Source organism: Calidris pugnax, unplaced genomic scaffold (genome assembly GCF_001431845.1).
Source record: "Calidris pugnax isolate Ruff unplaced genomic scaffold, ASM143184v1 scaffold232, whole genome shotgun sequence".
Taxonomy (NCBI): Eukaryota; Metazoa; Chordata; class Aves; order Charadriiformes; family Scolopacidae; genus Calidris; species Calidris pugnax.
This window is the reverse complement of record NW_015090956.1, coordinates 526708-539279: the sequence shown is the minus strand read 5'-3', so window position 1 is coordinate 539279 and position 12572 is coordinate 526708. Positions and strand designations below refer to the sequence as shown.

At 43.8% G+C, this 12572-nt stretch overlaps 1 protein-coding gene and 1 long non-coding RNA gene across 2 annotated transcripts in view; one reads left to right on the top strand and one right to left on the bottom strand.

Annotated features, from left to right (window-relative positions):
* MYO7B (myosin VIIB) overlaps window positions 1-12572 on the bottom strand; it is a 62142-nt gene that overhangs the window by 28763 nt on the left and 20807 nt on the right. Inside the window, exons 19-25 of the mRNA XM_014952129.1 lie at window positions 11947-12041; window positions 11439-11523; window positions 10167-10385; window positions 9459-9566; window positions 8626-8802; window positions 7620-7829; window positions 6608-6745 (exon numbers count right to left, since the gene is read on the bottom strand). Of these exons, the coding sequence (XP_014807615.1) occupies window positions 6608-6745; window positions 7620-7829; window positions 8626-8802; window positions 9459-9566; window positions 10167-10385; window positions 11439-11523; window positions 11947-12041 (1032 nt within the window). The remainder of the gene's footprint in view (window positions 1-6607; window positions 6746-7619; window positions 7830-8625; window positions 8803-9458; window positions 9567-10166; window positions 10386-11438; window positions 11524-11946; window positions 12042-12572) is intronic.
* Window positions 7129-11540, top strand: LOC106893867. The gene is made up of 3 exons (XR_001413182.1): window positions 7129-7309; window positions 11026-11167; window positions 11461-11540. It is a non-coding gene; the product is annotated as an uncharacterized LOC106893867 (long non-coding RNA).

Sequence of the window (12572 nt, the reverse complement as noted above, 5' to 3'; positions counted from 1 at the left end):
ACATAGAATAATTTAGGATGAAAAAGACCCTAACGAACATCGAGTTCAACCATTCACTCGGCACTGCCAAGTCCACCTCTAAACCATGTCCCTAAGCACCATGTCTACACATCTTTTAAATTCCTCCAGGGTATTTAAGAAGGGAAGGGTTGTTCATAGACACTAGAAACTTCCTTCATCTTCCTGCTTTTTAATGTGCTAGATGTTAATATAGTGTTTTCTCTTTAGGGAGAATGAATAAGGAGACCCACCTTCTCACAACGGTACTCTCCAAAGCGGACGCCGCGAATGACCTGGTGGTAAATGAGATCGGTGCTGACAGGATCCTCCCGGGAGTTGTGCCAGGGGGTGAAGATTTCCTTCCGGAAGTAGAGTCGCCAGGGCGCATTGCGTTCGTGCGTGCCCCGCTCCTTCACCAGCTGCTCACACTGGGAGATGGCATCCAGGACGTGATCTCGTCCTCCACCCAGTGACCACACCTAGAACAAAGGGACACCGGCATGCCTGCTTTGGATCTGAGTGAAGGACGACAAACCCAAACCCAAACAGCAAAAAAACCTTGAAAAAGTAAGCAGATGGATGTCTAACTTAAACTAATGTAAATGTATTTGTAAATGTGTGTATTTTTATGCAATGCGATGGTATTTGGAAAAAATAAGTTGGAAGATGAGACAAAGCAGCTCTGTTCGTCAGGAGGAATCCTCAATGAGGCTGGGAGGAGAGAAGCAACTCCACAGAAAGAGAAGGGAGCTTTCAATCTGTCTTTCTACACCTTACCTTATCAAACACAGCAATGTAGAGCGAAAAGCCAAACACATCCTTCAGTTTGGTTTTATCTGCTATGAACTGACAGATCTCTTTGGCAGTGGAAGCAGAGTCTGCTGGGACAGTGATGCTTTGGCCATTCATCAGGGTGACATTAAACATAATCGGTTTCTTCTGCTTTGTTGCCTGTAAGTTAGAGTAAAAGGAGAGAAACAGATTATGGGCAAACCTTACTTTTCTGCAAAGAATGAAGAAGGCATTTAGATTGAAGAGCTCCACACGCTGTACATCCTAGTCAACAATCTTTAAGTGAATCTCCAATGCCCACACAGTTTCTTCAATATATGGTGAGCCTTAAGTATAAATTACATCCCTGGAGCAGCACTGGACTCAAGTTCTCTCCTCTCTGCAGCTCCAGGGAGCTGATTATCACATAACAGTGTGGACTGATAGACTTTTCGTAAGCCTTATCTGGCCTAATGACCTTTGGGTACAGCCTTAAATGCATCAGCGGAAAGATGGCCTGTGGCAAGCACTTTCCCTGGGGAGCTGTGTGTTAGGCAATCGGGTCACTCAGATTTAGGAGGGAAATGAGCTGAGATCTTCACTTGAAGAGGGTATGTGTGTGGGCATGTGTGTGTGTGACTTCTGATTACTAGGGTGACATTTAGAGGAAGGGGGAGGGCGATATAGCCCTATCATACACACTTCCTCCCTCCATTTTAAAAGCATAAGCCCTGCTCAGTTCTTTGCACAAATCTTGGTAAGAGCTTCCCTCAGGAGGTGGTTCTGGCCTGTGGCTCCTGAGTCGATAGAGGCATCTCCCTGAAAATTATGGGTTACAGCTTTTAACTTACATCCTCCACTGGATTTAGGTTAACTAAATAGCCAGAAGAGGTGTATCTAAGAAGCTGCACAGACCAAGGCAGCTGGTCTTCAATCCCCTTGTGCAATTGATTTCTGTTATTGGATTTAGGAAGATCTGTTGCCACAGGTTAGTAAATGCAATCCAGCATAAAATGGCACAGATCAATATAATTGAGCAAGAAGGGAGTTGCTACCTGAAGTTCCAGCCAGCTCGGAGGTTCAGTCCGTGCTCCGTTGACATAGGTACGTCTCAAACGTTCAGCACAATATGGGGCATAGCCTGGGGGGCCATGGTGGATGAAATTCAACAGGTACTACATGCAAAGAGCACAGGAAAGAGTTGGGAAATATTAATCCTCATAAAGCATTAGAAACCTTCTGCAGCTGACATGCTAGATTAGAGGGATCAGTTAGCTTACAGTTCACCAGAAAGTATTAAAGGTTAGGATTGGAATTATTCTTTTGGAAAAGGAGGTTTGAGACACCAAGTTTTCCCTAATTCTGCAGAGCTTTTAGTCTAAAGAGAAAGATCATGTTTAACTATACGATAAATAGACAGTGGAGACTTTATTCTTATGATTAGGTTAGAGCAAGGGTCAGTGTTTCCAGTTGAACAGCCTGAAGCCTTGTTACATTCTGTATGAACAAATTGCTGGGAGGAGGGCTAATTGCAGTTTAGGACTGATGATGATTATTGGTTACTTTTAGTTTTACTAAATTCCCTGGCAATATCAATAGTTGAAGTCCATGATTAGGATTGGACATTGGAAGAGAAGGATTGGATAACTTGAGCGTTTGGAGTTTGTATGGCTCTGATATCTTGATTGACATGGTGTAACCATGGGCTTATATTTGCATACTTTTATTTAGTGCAAGCATGAGCCAGTCACCTGGTTATTTTAATGACTAAAAATATTCCTAGAGATAGAGTATTGTCATGTCTTTCATGAGTTCTGCATGGTTCACAGTCTTTGCACTGGTGTCAAAATATGTCTATTGCTTGTGTCTCGTTTGTTCCAAGGAGTGTCCATTTAGCAGCATTTATGATGAATCATTTAGGCTAGGGCATCAATAAAGTAAGGCTGAAGGTTCAGGTGTATACGATAAATAGACAGTGGAGACTTTATTCTTATGATTAGGTTAGAGCAAGGGTTAGTGTTTCCAGTTGAACAGCCTGAAGCCTTGTTACATTCTGTATGAACAAAAGTGCTGGGAGGAGAGCTAATTGCAGCTTAGGACTGATGATGATTGGTTACTTTTAGTTTTACTAAATTCCCTGGCAATATCAATAGTTGAAGTCCATGATTAGGATTGGACATTGGAAGAGAAGGATTGGATAACCTGAGCTTTTGGAGTTTGTATGGCTCTGATATCTTGATTGACATGGTGTAAGCATGGGCTTATATTTGCATACTTTTATTTAGTGCAAGCATGGGTCAGTCACCTGGTTATTTTAACGATTAAGAATATTCCTAGAGATAGGGTATCGTCATGTCTTTCATGAATTCTGCATGGTTCACAGTCTTTGGACTGGTGTCAAAATATGTCTATTGCTTGTGTCTGGTTTGTTCCAAGGAGTGTCCATTTAGCAGCATTTATGGTGAATCATTTAGGCTAGGGCGTCAATAAAGTAAGGCTGAAGATTCAGGCATATTCTATGGATTCTGTTTGCCTCTGAGATCTAGGAGGAAGGCTGACGGCAAGTTAGAGCCACAGGTTGCTGGTTTTATTTTCCTGTGGTGAAGTGGATTTATCAACTATTTAAACTTGGGAATTAATGAAGGATGAAAAAGCCCAAATCTCTATCGTATTTTGTAGGGCTTGGAAATGTAGAACTGGTAAAATATGGGGGATGATTTTATACTGGCCTCCTGAGTACATTTAGTCATTAGGATTGTAACTGGAAACAACTTTTAAATGTTAGAAAGGCAGAACTGAAGAGGTTAAAATTTGACAGATTCTTTGCAGATTACAGACCTAAAATGAGGGTTGTGATCAACAACAGAATCCAACTTGTATGACATGTAATGAAAAATAATGAAATGTGAGTACAGCAATGGTTTATTTAAATTCCCAGATAAGCAGATGAGATGAGATAGTTTCTGCTAAACTCACAGCACCAGCTGCTATGGCAGCCAAACAGTTTATGTGACTCTCTGTACCAAAACATCAAAATACACAAGAAACCAGACAGCTAAGGCGTTCGAGCTGCTGTCGGAAAGGTTAGTAGTGTACCTTCACAAATGTGTCTGAGGGAGGAAAGCAGCCAAGGCAAAGTGACAGAAGGATCCAGCCTCGGGCATAGCTGCTCCTGTTGCTGTTTTCGGTGAGTTGTTTGCAAATCTGGCAATAAATCTCATCTCTGTAACAGAACATGTGAAAGCAACAGATAATGATTCACTGGCTGAAGTGTCTTTGGCTATGTTTCCACTGCAAGCTTGGCATGACTGCAGCATGATGAAGTAGATCTGAGCCAGGTTTAACCCTGTTAGCAAGGATACCACCTGTAATGTACCCCAGGAAATAACTGTGTCATTGGCTTTGGAAGGAAAAGGCTCAAAGTTACCTAGCACCCTTTGCCACCCCTTGTTACTTAAGCAGTTCAAATGCAATTCTCATGCTGGATTGCCTCCTGTGACAAGCAGGGGGGACTGTGCAGAGCTAACAACCACTGGGTCATCCAGCTGTGAAATGGCATTGCTGTCCCTCCACGTGTCAAACTTGCTCTAAGCTCTCTGTAGTGTGTGGCTTGTACCTTATGGCTCTTGTCTGTCTGCTCATACGTGGATTTTGGGATAAGGATAGGGGGACACCCTGCTTACTTGTGTATTTTTAGTAAACCTGGAGTGAGTCCTTGAACAGGAATGGAGGAAAGGGTGCTTCAGAGTGAGATTCTGAAAAGGCAAGTTGGCTGCAGCAAGGACATGTGGGAAACAGATTGAAAAAAATGCATACAAACAAAACTGCTGTTTAAAAACAATTTTAAATTATCTGGACTCTTAGAACACACATTTGGCAAGTCTGTTGTGGGAGGACAGAAGGTGGATGAGGTTTTTGTTTCCAGATAAGACATGTGATGAAACACAGACTGAGGGAGAAGATATGTAGCCTGTAGCTGTTATGATACATTGACGGAAGGCAATTTTTGCCAGCTGAGGATCTACTTCAGGGTACATCTTGACTGAAAAAAAGCAATTCTGTGGAGAGGAATGCAGTCCGTGACTGAGGTCAAGGCAGGGCCTGTGTCTATGGGCTTTGTTACAGAAAAGTGTTGCATAAGCTAAAATGGGCTAAAATGGAGGAGAGAATTCATGGCGTCAGGTCAGAACCAGCCAGATTCTGTCTTATCCTCACACCATGCTTGGCCTAGGGTCCAGTCTGATATACACAGACCTTCAACCATCTCTGATTTGGGGACGTTGCTTGAGGGCTCAACAACAGGCCATTGCGAAACTGAGGTTATGAACACCTCTCATACACCTAGTATACATCAACTCCATATTTCTTACTTTTCTGAGTCTTTATTCTCCCTCATACTGCGTTCCACCTACAGGTGTTATTGGGTTACAGCCCTGAGCTCTGCCCCACTGCATATCTGTGATGTATTCAAAAAGCTACGTATGGAGGCAGATGACCTAATCTACAGCATGAAGATACCAGAAAAGGCAGTAAAGGAGCCATTTTCTGTCCCCTCTGATAAAGGTGAACCATCCTCCAAAGAGCTGTGTGGCTTACAGTTTTCTGTGGTTTGAGTTTTATGTTAGGAATCACCAGAGAGAAATGTGAGATGTTTCCAGCATTTGGAAAATACTCCAGGACTGTGGAAAGGGGATCCTGGATTTCCTTGATACGATGGGTGCCTGGTTCTAGAAAGGAGGTACAAATTTCCTACCTGATGGCAGGACGCAGAATTGCATTGCCAATAATGAAGTGCACTTTTTCTAGGTTGGACATAGGTCTCTCAGAGATAGAGCTGTCCTCTTGGAAAGCCTCTTCTCCACTTCTCAGCTGGTTTGCCACCTGAAAGAAGCCAAGCAGAACCCTAGAGTACTCTAGAAACCTCCTTTCTCACCAGGAAGCTCTCCCAGAAATGAGACATTCGTTCTCTCTCTTTCCTGCTAAAACTCCTCCTGCTCATTGCAGGAGCAGTTAGGAATAGGCTGTATTTCCCCCCTTCCCTCTCAAGCTAACTCATAAAATGCAGAGTTACAGCACTATTACTGGCGAGGAGAACTTTCTTGTACTGGCCTGTACAGCCCTAAGCACATGGTGTGGGTCTCAGTCTGCTCAGGGCTTTGGGCAAACTGCTCCATAATGCCAACAATCCTCACTAATACATTGTTCCCTGTGTTCAGGAGTCACTCTCCAGCAGGAAGGGATGGACTTAACCTGCTAAAGAATGAATGACAGCAGTGCTCATGGGGACAGTTTCAAAAGAAGAACTGCACCAGGTATTGCACATGCAGGGCTGCGCTGGCTTGGCAGGGGAACAAGTTCTCAGCTGGGAGGTTGCTGTCACATAACATCTGTCAGAAGGCAAAGACAGGTTTCCAGGTAAGAAGACTTAAGGGAAGTGATTTATTTCCATCTCTTACCTTCCCTGTCAACTTGGATGACCGTTTCAGCTTCAGGGAAGAGATCCCCTTTGAAATCTTGTTATCCTTTCTGCTTTCTCTCTACAACACACATTATCATTATAAGAAATTAGTTTAAGGCACAGGAAGAATGTTTCATAAGGACGGAAGATGCTCAAATGGAGATGTTTTTGTTTAGTTCCCTCCTGACAGAGGAGCTGCAGTGTCCTTCCAGGACTGACAGAGGCCCTTTTGCACTTCTGGCATTTCAGTAACAGTAGCATGAAAGGGGTTCTTTTGCTTTTCTCACTCTTGGTACAACAGCACAGAAACCAAGGAAAGCAAATGAAAATACAAACATAGCCTCTCACCATATTTGGGCTGTCGTTCCTGAATTGGACCTGGTTTTTCCTGCCAAGTGTGTCATATAGCTGTGTCATCACAGAGCCGCTCTTACTGGTGGCATTCTTGGCAAACATTGTTGGCTCTGGCAGGTCCCCCATGAACCTCAGGATGACAACCCACACAACTAGAGAAGCCTGTAGTGAAAGAAAGCACAGTCAGACACTGCCAAGAGAACCAATGGCCTCATGCCGTTTCTGCCTGTTTATATCAGAGCGTTTTCTTCCTTCACCCAGTCCAAATTGTTAAAATTCCCATTTCCTCCCACCACTTACACCAGGAGTCTACTTTCATGTCAAACAACATGAGAGCAGCACTCACAGCACTCTCATGTTAAAGAAAGAGGATTCAGCTCTGGTGGGAATGTCAGATTTGTTCTGTGATTGCTGAGCCTTCACCATTCCCTTTTCTGGCACCTTGCAGGTGTGCTGTGTCTGGGGTGAGGTGGAAAACCTTGGCTGAACTGCACTCAGCATTTACCCACCTGGGCAGATAAAAAACTCTTCCAGGAGCCCTCATGCCCAGAACTAAAAAGCCAAGTAATAGCGAAGTTTTTGCAGCATGGGATCCTCCATTCTGCAAGGCTTCTTCGTGTCAAGAACTCCCCTCTCAACATCCTTATGGTTCAACAGGAAAACTAGAGGCCTGGGCCTCCCCCTTCTGTCCTCACTCAGACCAGCAACCCTAACAAGAGCAGAGAGGTGGGTGAGCTCTGTTGCTGCTTCGTTCTGGTTTGTTTTTACCCCCAAAGACTATCTGGAGAAGTCAAAACAAATCTGAGAGTTCCCTCTTTAGGCAGACTAAAGGTGACCAGAGATGTTGGGTTGGGCAGGTATCTGTGTAAAGTGCCAAAAAATGCTGCTGGGAACTACTACTTTGTGCTTAGGACTATCTACTTGGCTCCGAAGTATCTGGTTCCCAGAGCTGTGCCAGAGGCTGGGGGACCTAAAGATGAGGGGAGCTGTAGAATGAGCTGTGGAGGGAGCAGGTTCAACATAAGGAGCAAGATACCAGGATGTTGTCCTTGTCATCATGGTAGAGTAGTGGGTGCCGCAGATGTCTCCGAATATGTGTATGTGTAGATGATCCCTGGAAATAAGTAGCTGCAAACTTTGGGAAGGTGTACTCTTCCAAACCATCTGCTTCCTCTTCTAGCTCCACACTCATGGGAACCATGTCCAGGTCCACCTCGTCCAGCTTGCTAGGCTTTGTTTCCAAGTCCTGTGCAGAACATGAGGAAGAACAGAACATAAGGAAGAAGCATATTTTCTTTCCCTCTACTCTGATATTTTTATTTTGTGTTCTTTTTTTTTTTTTTCCTCTTGGCCCTAGGTCCTCCTATATTTTTATTTTGTGTTCTTTTTTTTTTTTCCCTCTTGGCCATAGGTCCTCCAGAATTTGGCTTTCCAGCTAACCCCAAAACCATTTTCAGCTGCTACCAACAGGTCACTGGGGCTCAGCTTGTCTTTCTGAGATGCATTGACTCCATATAACCTTCCTGCTTTGGTCTTCAGCAAGAACATTGCTGATCAAAAATCCAGGTGCTATCTCATTGCTCACATCCTGCACTAAGCAAGACCATTCTACTTTGCCTACCTCTCCCTACATGATTCCATCCTCCACAGCTCTCAGGACCAGTATATCTCAAATTTTGCTTTTAAGAACGTGGGATAACATGGGTCATGAACTTCCAGCTTGTTTCAGCTGGAAAATTGCTGGAAGCACTGTCAGCAGAACATGTGGTTGGTGCCAAAATGCAGAAAGGGGCATTATTTGGTGAGGGTCTATTGGCCCAAAGAAACAAATGTGCAGTAGCTTTTGAAGACACATAGTCCCCAAACTGCATGTGACCAAAAACATTTGGGAACTGACTTCTGAAAGCAAATCCTGAAGAGACTGTCTGGATGATTTGGGTGACACTTTCACTGTACAGAAGTTCATTAAACACAATTGATGACTTATGGAATTCCAACAAAGTCAAATGAAAACAACCCATTACCAGTCTTTAGCTCTGTACCTCAAAACCCAGAGGAGCCTGTCCTTCTTGGCCTCCGATCATGGAAGGTAAAAACCCAAAAATTTTGTCCACCATTTCTTGATCGCTGATAACATCATGATTTGCTGGTTTATTGGCAAGAGCACTCCTCCTTTGTCTTTCTTCTGCCTCCTCTCTCTCCAGAGAAGCCAGGTGTTCCTTTAAACAATAGAAGCTGGTTAGGCGTGAATGGAACATCATTCAGGTAGAATGAATGGCTGTGAGGATGAAACACCACTACAAAGGTGTTATGACAGTGAGGTCCAGCTCTGCTACTGCAGGGTTGGAATGTGAAGTCAAATGTTGCTTGTCTTAAGCTGTCACAAAGACCTAGCACATCAGCAGCAGGGCCTTGCTCTTGCAGCTGTCCTTAGAGACTGTTGACCTACTGCTAAGGATGTGCAATTTTTTTAAGTACTTTATCAACAGGAGCTAATATAAGGAAAACATGGAATTCCTAACAGCAGAAACCCGCACATTAGTTAAAATTTAAAAATGTTTTGTCTCCAGGGCCTGTAATAGCATCGTGCATGTTTGGCTCAAGTGCCAGCTCATGCTGCAAACAGGAACGTGCCTTGTCTCATTCCTAACGCATTGTTACAAATGGGTTTACAACTATGTCTGCTTTTTATTAGAATATAGCAGTGCTCAGATCTTTGAGCAAGTCCACTTGACCTACTGCTAAGGATGTGCAATTTTTTAAGTACTTTATCAACAAGAGCTAATACAAGGAAAACACAGAAGGTGTGAGCTGGGCAAGCCATCTTGTTAGCTAAGGAACATAGCATTTGGTGTTCCTCTGCCAACATACTTACCTTTTCTAATTTCATAGCTTCTTCCCTTGCTTTCGCTGGTCCAAGGACTAGCATGAGACGTTTCTCTTCTTCCAAGCGGATATTCCTGGCTTCCAGCCTGTACTTGTTCTGTGGACAACAAGACTATTCTGTGACTGTTTCCACAACTGCTGAGCTGGCTCCCTTCTGCCATGAACAAAGCTGGTCCCACCAGGACTTTATCCCACCAGGGGCTGTGTTCTAGACTTGGCATTTTAGGGAAAAGGCCACAGGCAGAAATCTGCAAACTGGCTTCGTCCTGTTTGTACAGCCTTGATGCAGAAAGGAAATCACAAAAAGGCCTCCCATGTGCTATGGACCTCTGAGGTAGTCACTACAGGATCTTCTCTGGCAGTGCATACCAAGACACGCTGCATGAGGATTCCCTTTGGAATGGATCCCTAAGTGACATTATCAGGCCTTGCTGTAGAAATTGACCTTCCCTTGCAGGAGTGACCGAAACACATGCACATCTCATCTTTTCTCCTCCTTTCTGTCAAAACCGTTTCAGCTCTGCCAGTGAAGTTTTGATCCGTTCGTCTGCTTAAAACTCTGCTTTTGTACTTGACAAGAGCTCAAAAAAAAAATATCCCCAAATAAATATTCACATCCAGTGCCACGCTATGGCAACACTTAGCTGGTCATTAAATCTTTATGAAAACAACATGTTATTAATATCTGTGAGCCTACCTCCTTCTTCATCCTCTGGTAGGTTCGGCGAGCAAACATGCCCCTTGCATACGCCTGTATAACACGTACAGCTTTCTTCTGTTCTTCTATCTTTTGACGCATGAGGTAACCACGGCACACGGCCTGAAGCCTGATGATATGAGCCCGGGTTGCTCCGTACTGTTTAGCAAGCTGCCGGCTCCGGTAGAGGGCCTGCAGGCGCCCGAAACCCAGCATAACCTGCAGGAAGCAGAGAAAAAAGAAGTGATTATGGTTCAAAATCATTGAGACTGGGAGTAAATTGGGATGAGCAGAAGTCAGCAAAATTCAGAAAGTGGATAAAGCCACTAGAAGGGGCTAATGCGATACTGCCCTTTATGCTTTATTTTCTGCCGGTAAAGAGCTTTTAAAACTAGATTATATAGAATTTTTTTGACACCTGTTCTAGGGAGCGGCTCCAGGAAGTGACAGTGGTAGCCTGTGATTACAGCAAGGGAATGAAGAGAACAGAAATTAATTGAATAAAAAACAAAAAAAGGGATGTCCTTGGGGAGATGGATATGACAATCCCAAGAGAAGCAGCAGAGGAGGATGGGGCAGAGTGCACAGACAAAGCCTGGCTCTTCAGGCAGAAATTGGATCCCTGATGCAGAACAGAAAATGTTTCTGACTGGAACTGGCAGTTTTTCCTCCTGCCCCTTGCAAATGAGATGTATGGGATATATTAATAATAATTCCTGCCACACTAACACACAGTATGTGAGTGCCCTCAATATGGTGTAGCTTTCCTCACCCAGATAACCCACCGTATATAGAAGATCATCCAATATTTTTAATAGTGCAAGATTGATATAATGATTTTTCTGGTAATTTTTTACAGATTCCCAGTTTTCCTGTAACAGTTGTGGAGGACACTTTGCTCATAGCATGGTGATGATGCACAAACACTAGCCTCGGACTCCTGACGAGAAGAAGTATGGGATCATTTGTACATCAGGGCACCAGAGCCAGGCCTGACAGAGGTTAGTCGGGTTACTATTTCACCAGAGAACAGAAATGTCACAGGTTCAGCAAGCCCAGAGAGGCTTGTCCAGAGCGCAGAGCCCTCCTTAGACTTCACATCCTTCTTTACACCCTGCCATTTTGCTTCTCCTCCCTTCAGTTGTGAATATCTTCATTCCTAATACTCTGCTCAGTTTGGCAGGGCATAGTATATAATCACACAGAGAAATATATGTATATGTGTATATATGTAAAATTATATATATGTATTTATATACAACTGCATCTTACCATTCTGAAATCCTTCCGGCAGCAGTAGCCTCGCCAGGCTGACTGAATGGCTACAGCAGACTTCCTCTGCTTCAGAAACTGCTTCCTAAGCAGACAGACAGGTAAGGTGACAAAGAGTAGGTTATTTCTGCTGCTTCTTAGGAGAATAGTAAGGAATAAGGTAGTGGTTGGTTTTTTTTTCCTTTTATGGGATATCTACAATCTGATCTTATCCTTATCTGCTGTCTAGGAATCAGTACAGGCTGGAAGCCAGGAATATCCTGCATATGCCACAGCCCTGCATTTTGAAAAGCATCATGAAAACAAAGAAACTGAGCCAGAACAAATCCTTCTGTAAAATCTGCATAGATGCACTGCGCACTGTTAAATGACAAGGGCTGAAATTAGGGCTAGTGAAAGGTGTGGATTGAAGCATTTCATACTGAAAAATGCTTTACAGCGTGCTAAACTGCACCACAAAGATTACTGCTTCAAACCAAAGGAAATTCTGTTCTGTAAGACCACTGACCTGTCCTTCAGTCCTCTCATCACCTTCTGGATAATAAGAGCCTTATCTGTGAGTATAGTTTGGCGTTGCAGCTCCAATACCGTATCGTGATGATCCTGTTAAAAGAAAGCGTCAGCTAAGCAGACACCCCAAGGTGTTCTGAAAACTGGACACATGGTCTGAAAGAGGCCCCAAATCAGCATGATGTAGTGGGATTAAAATGCATTTGTGGAGCTGCAAGAGGAAGAGTGCACACCATTGGACCACACCGTGGCTGGCTGTAGCCATAAACAAGCAAACAATCTGCCTGCTGTAAGACTGTTTTTACCTGGGGCAATGCTACGGACAAGGAGGTCCCTGCAATAGTGTGCTGTATCCAGGGTTTTTTTTACAGTCAAGGCTTGGGCAGAGACAAGTACATTGCACTGTGTTGTTTTAGCTGCAACACTGGAGCAGAGAAACAGGATCAGCCTCTCCAACACCCAGCTACATCCATTAAATTACTTGGATTTCAGAAACAAATACCCAGCCTCAGATTGACAAGAGAGTTTATAAGAGAACCCAGTTCTTCTGGGTCACCGCTCTTGCACGAGCAGGTTAAGCTATACTGTGAAGCACCCAGTTTTTTTAGGAGAAGAGACAATAAG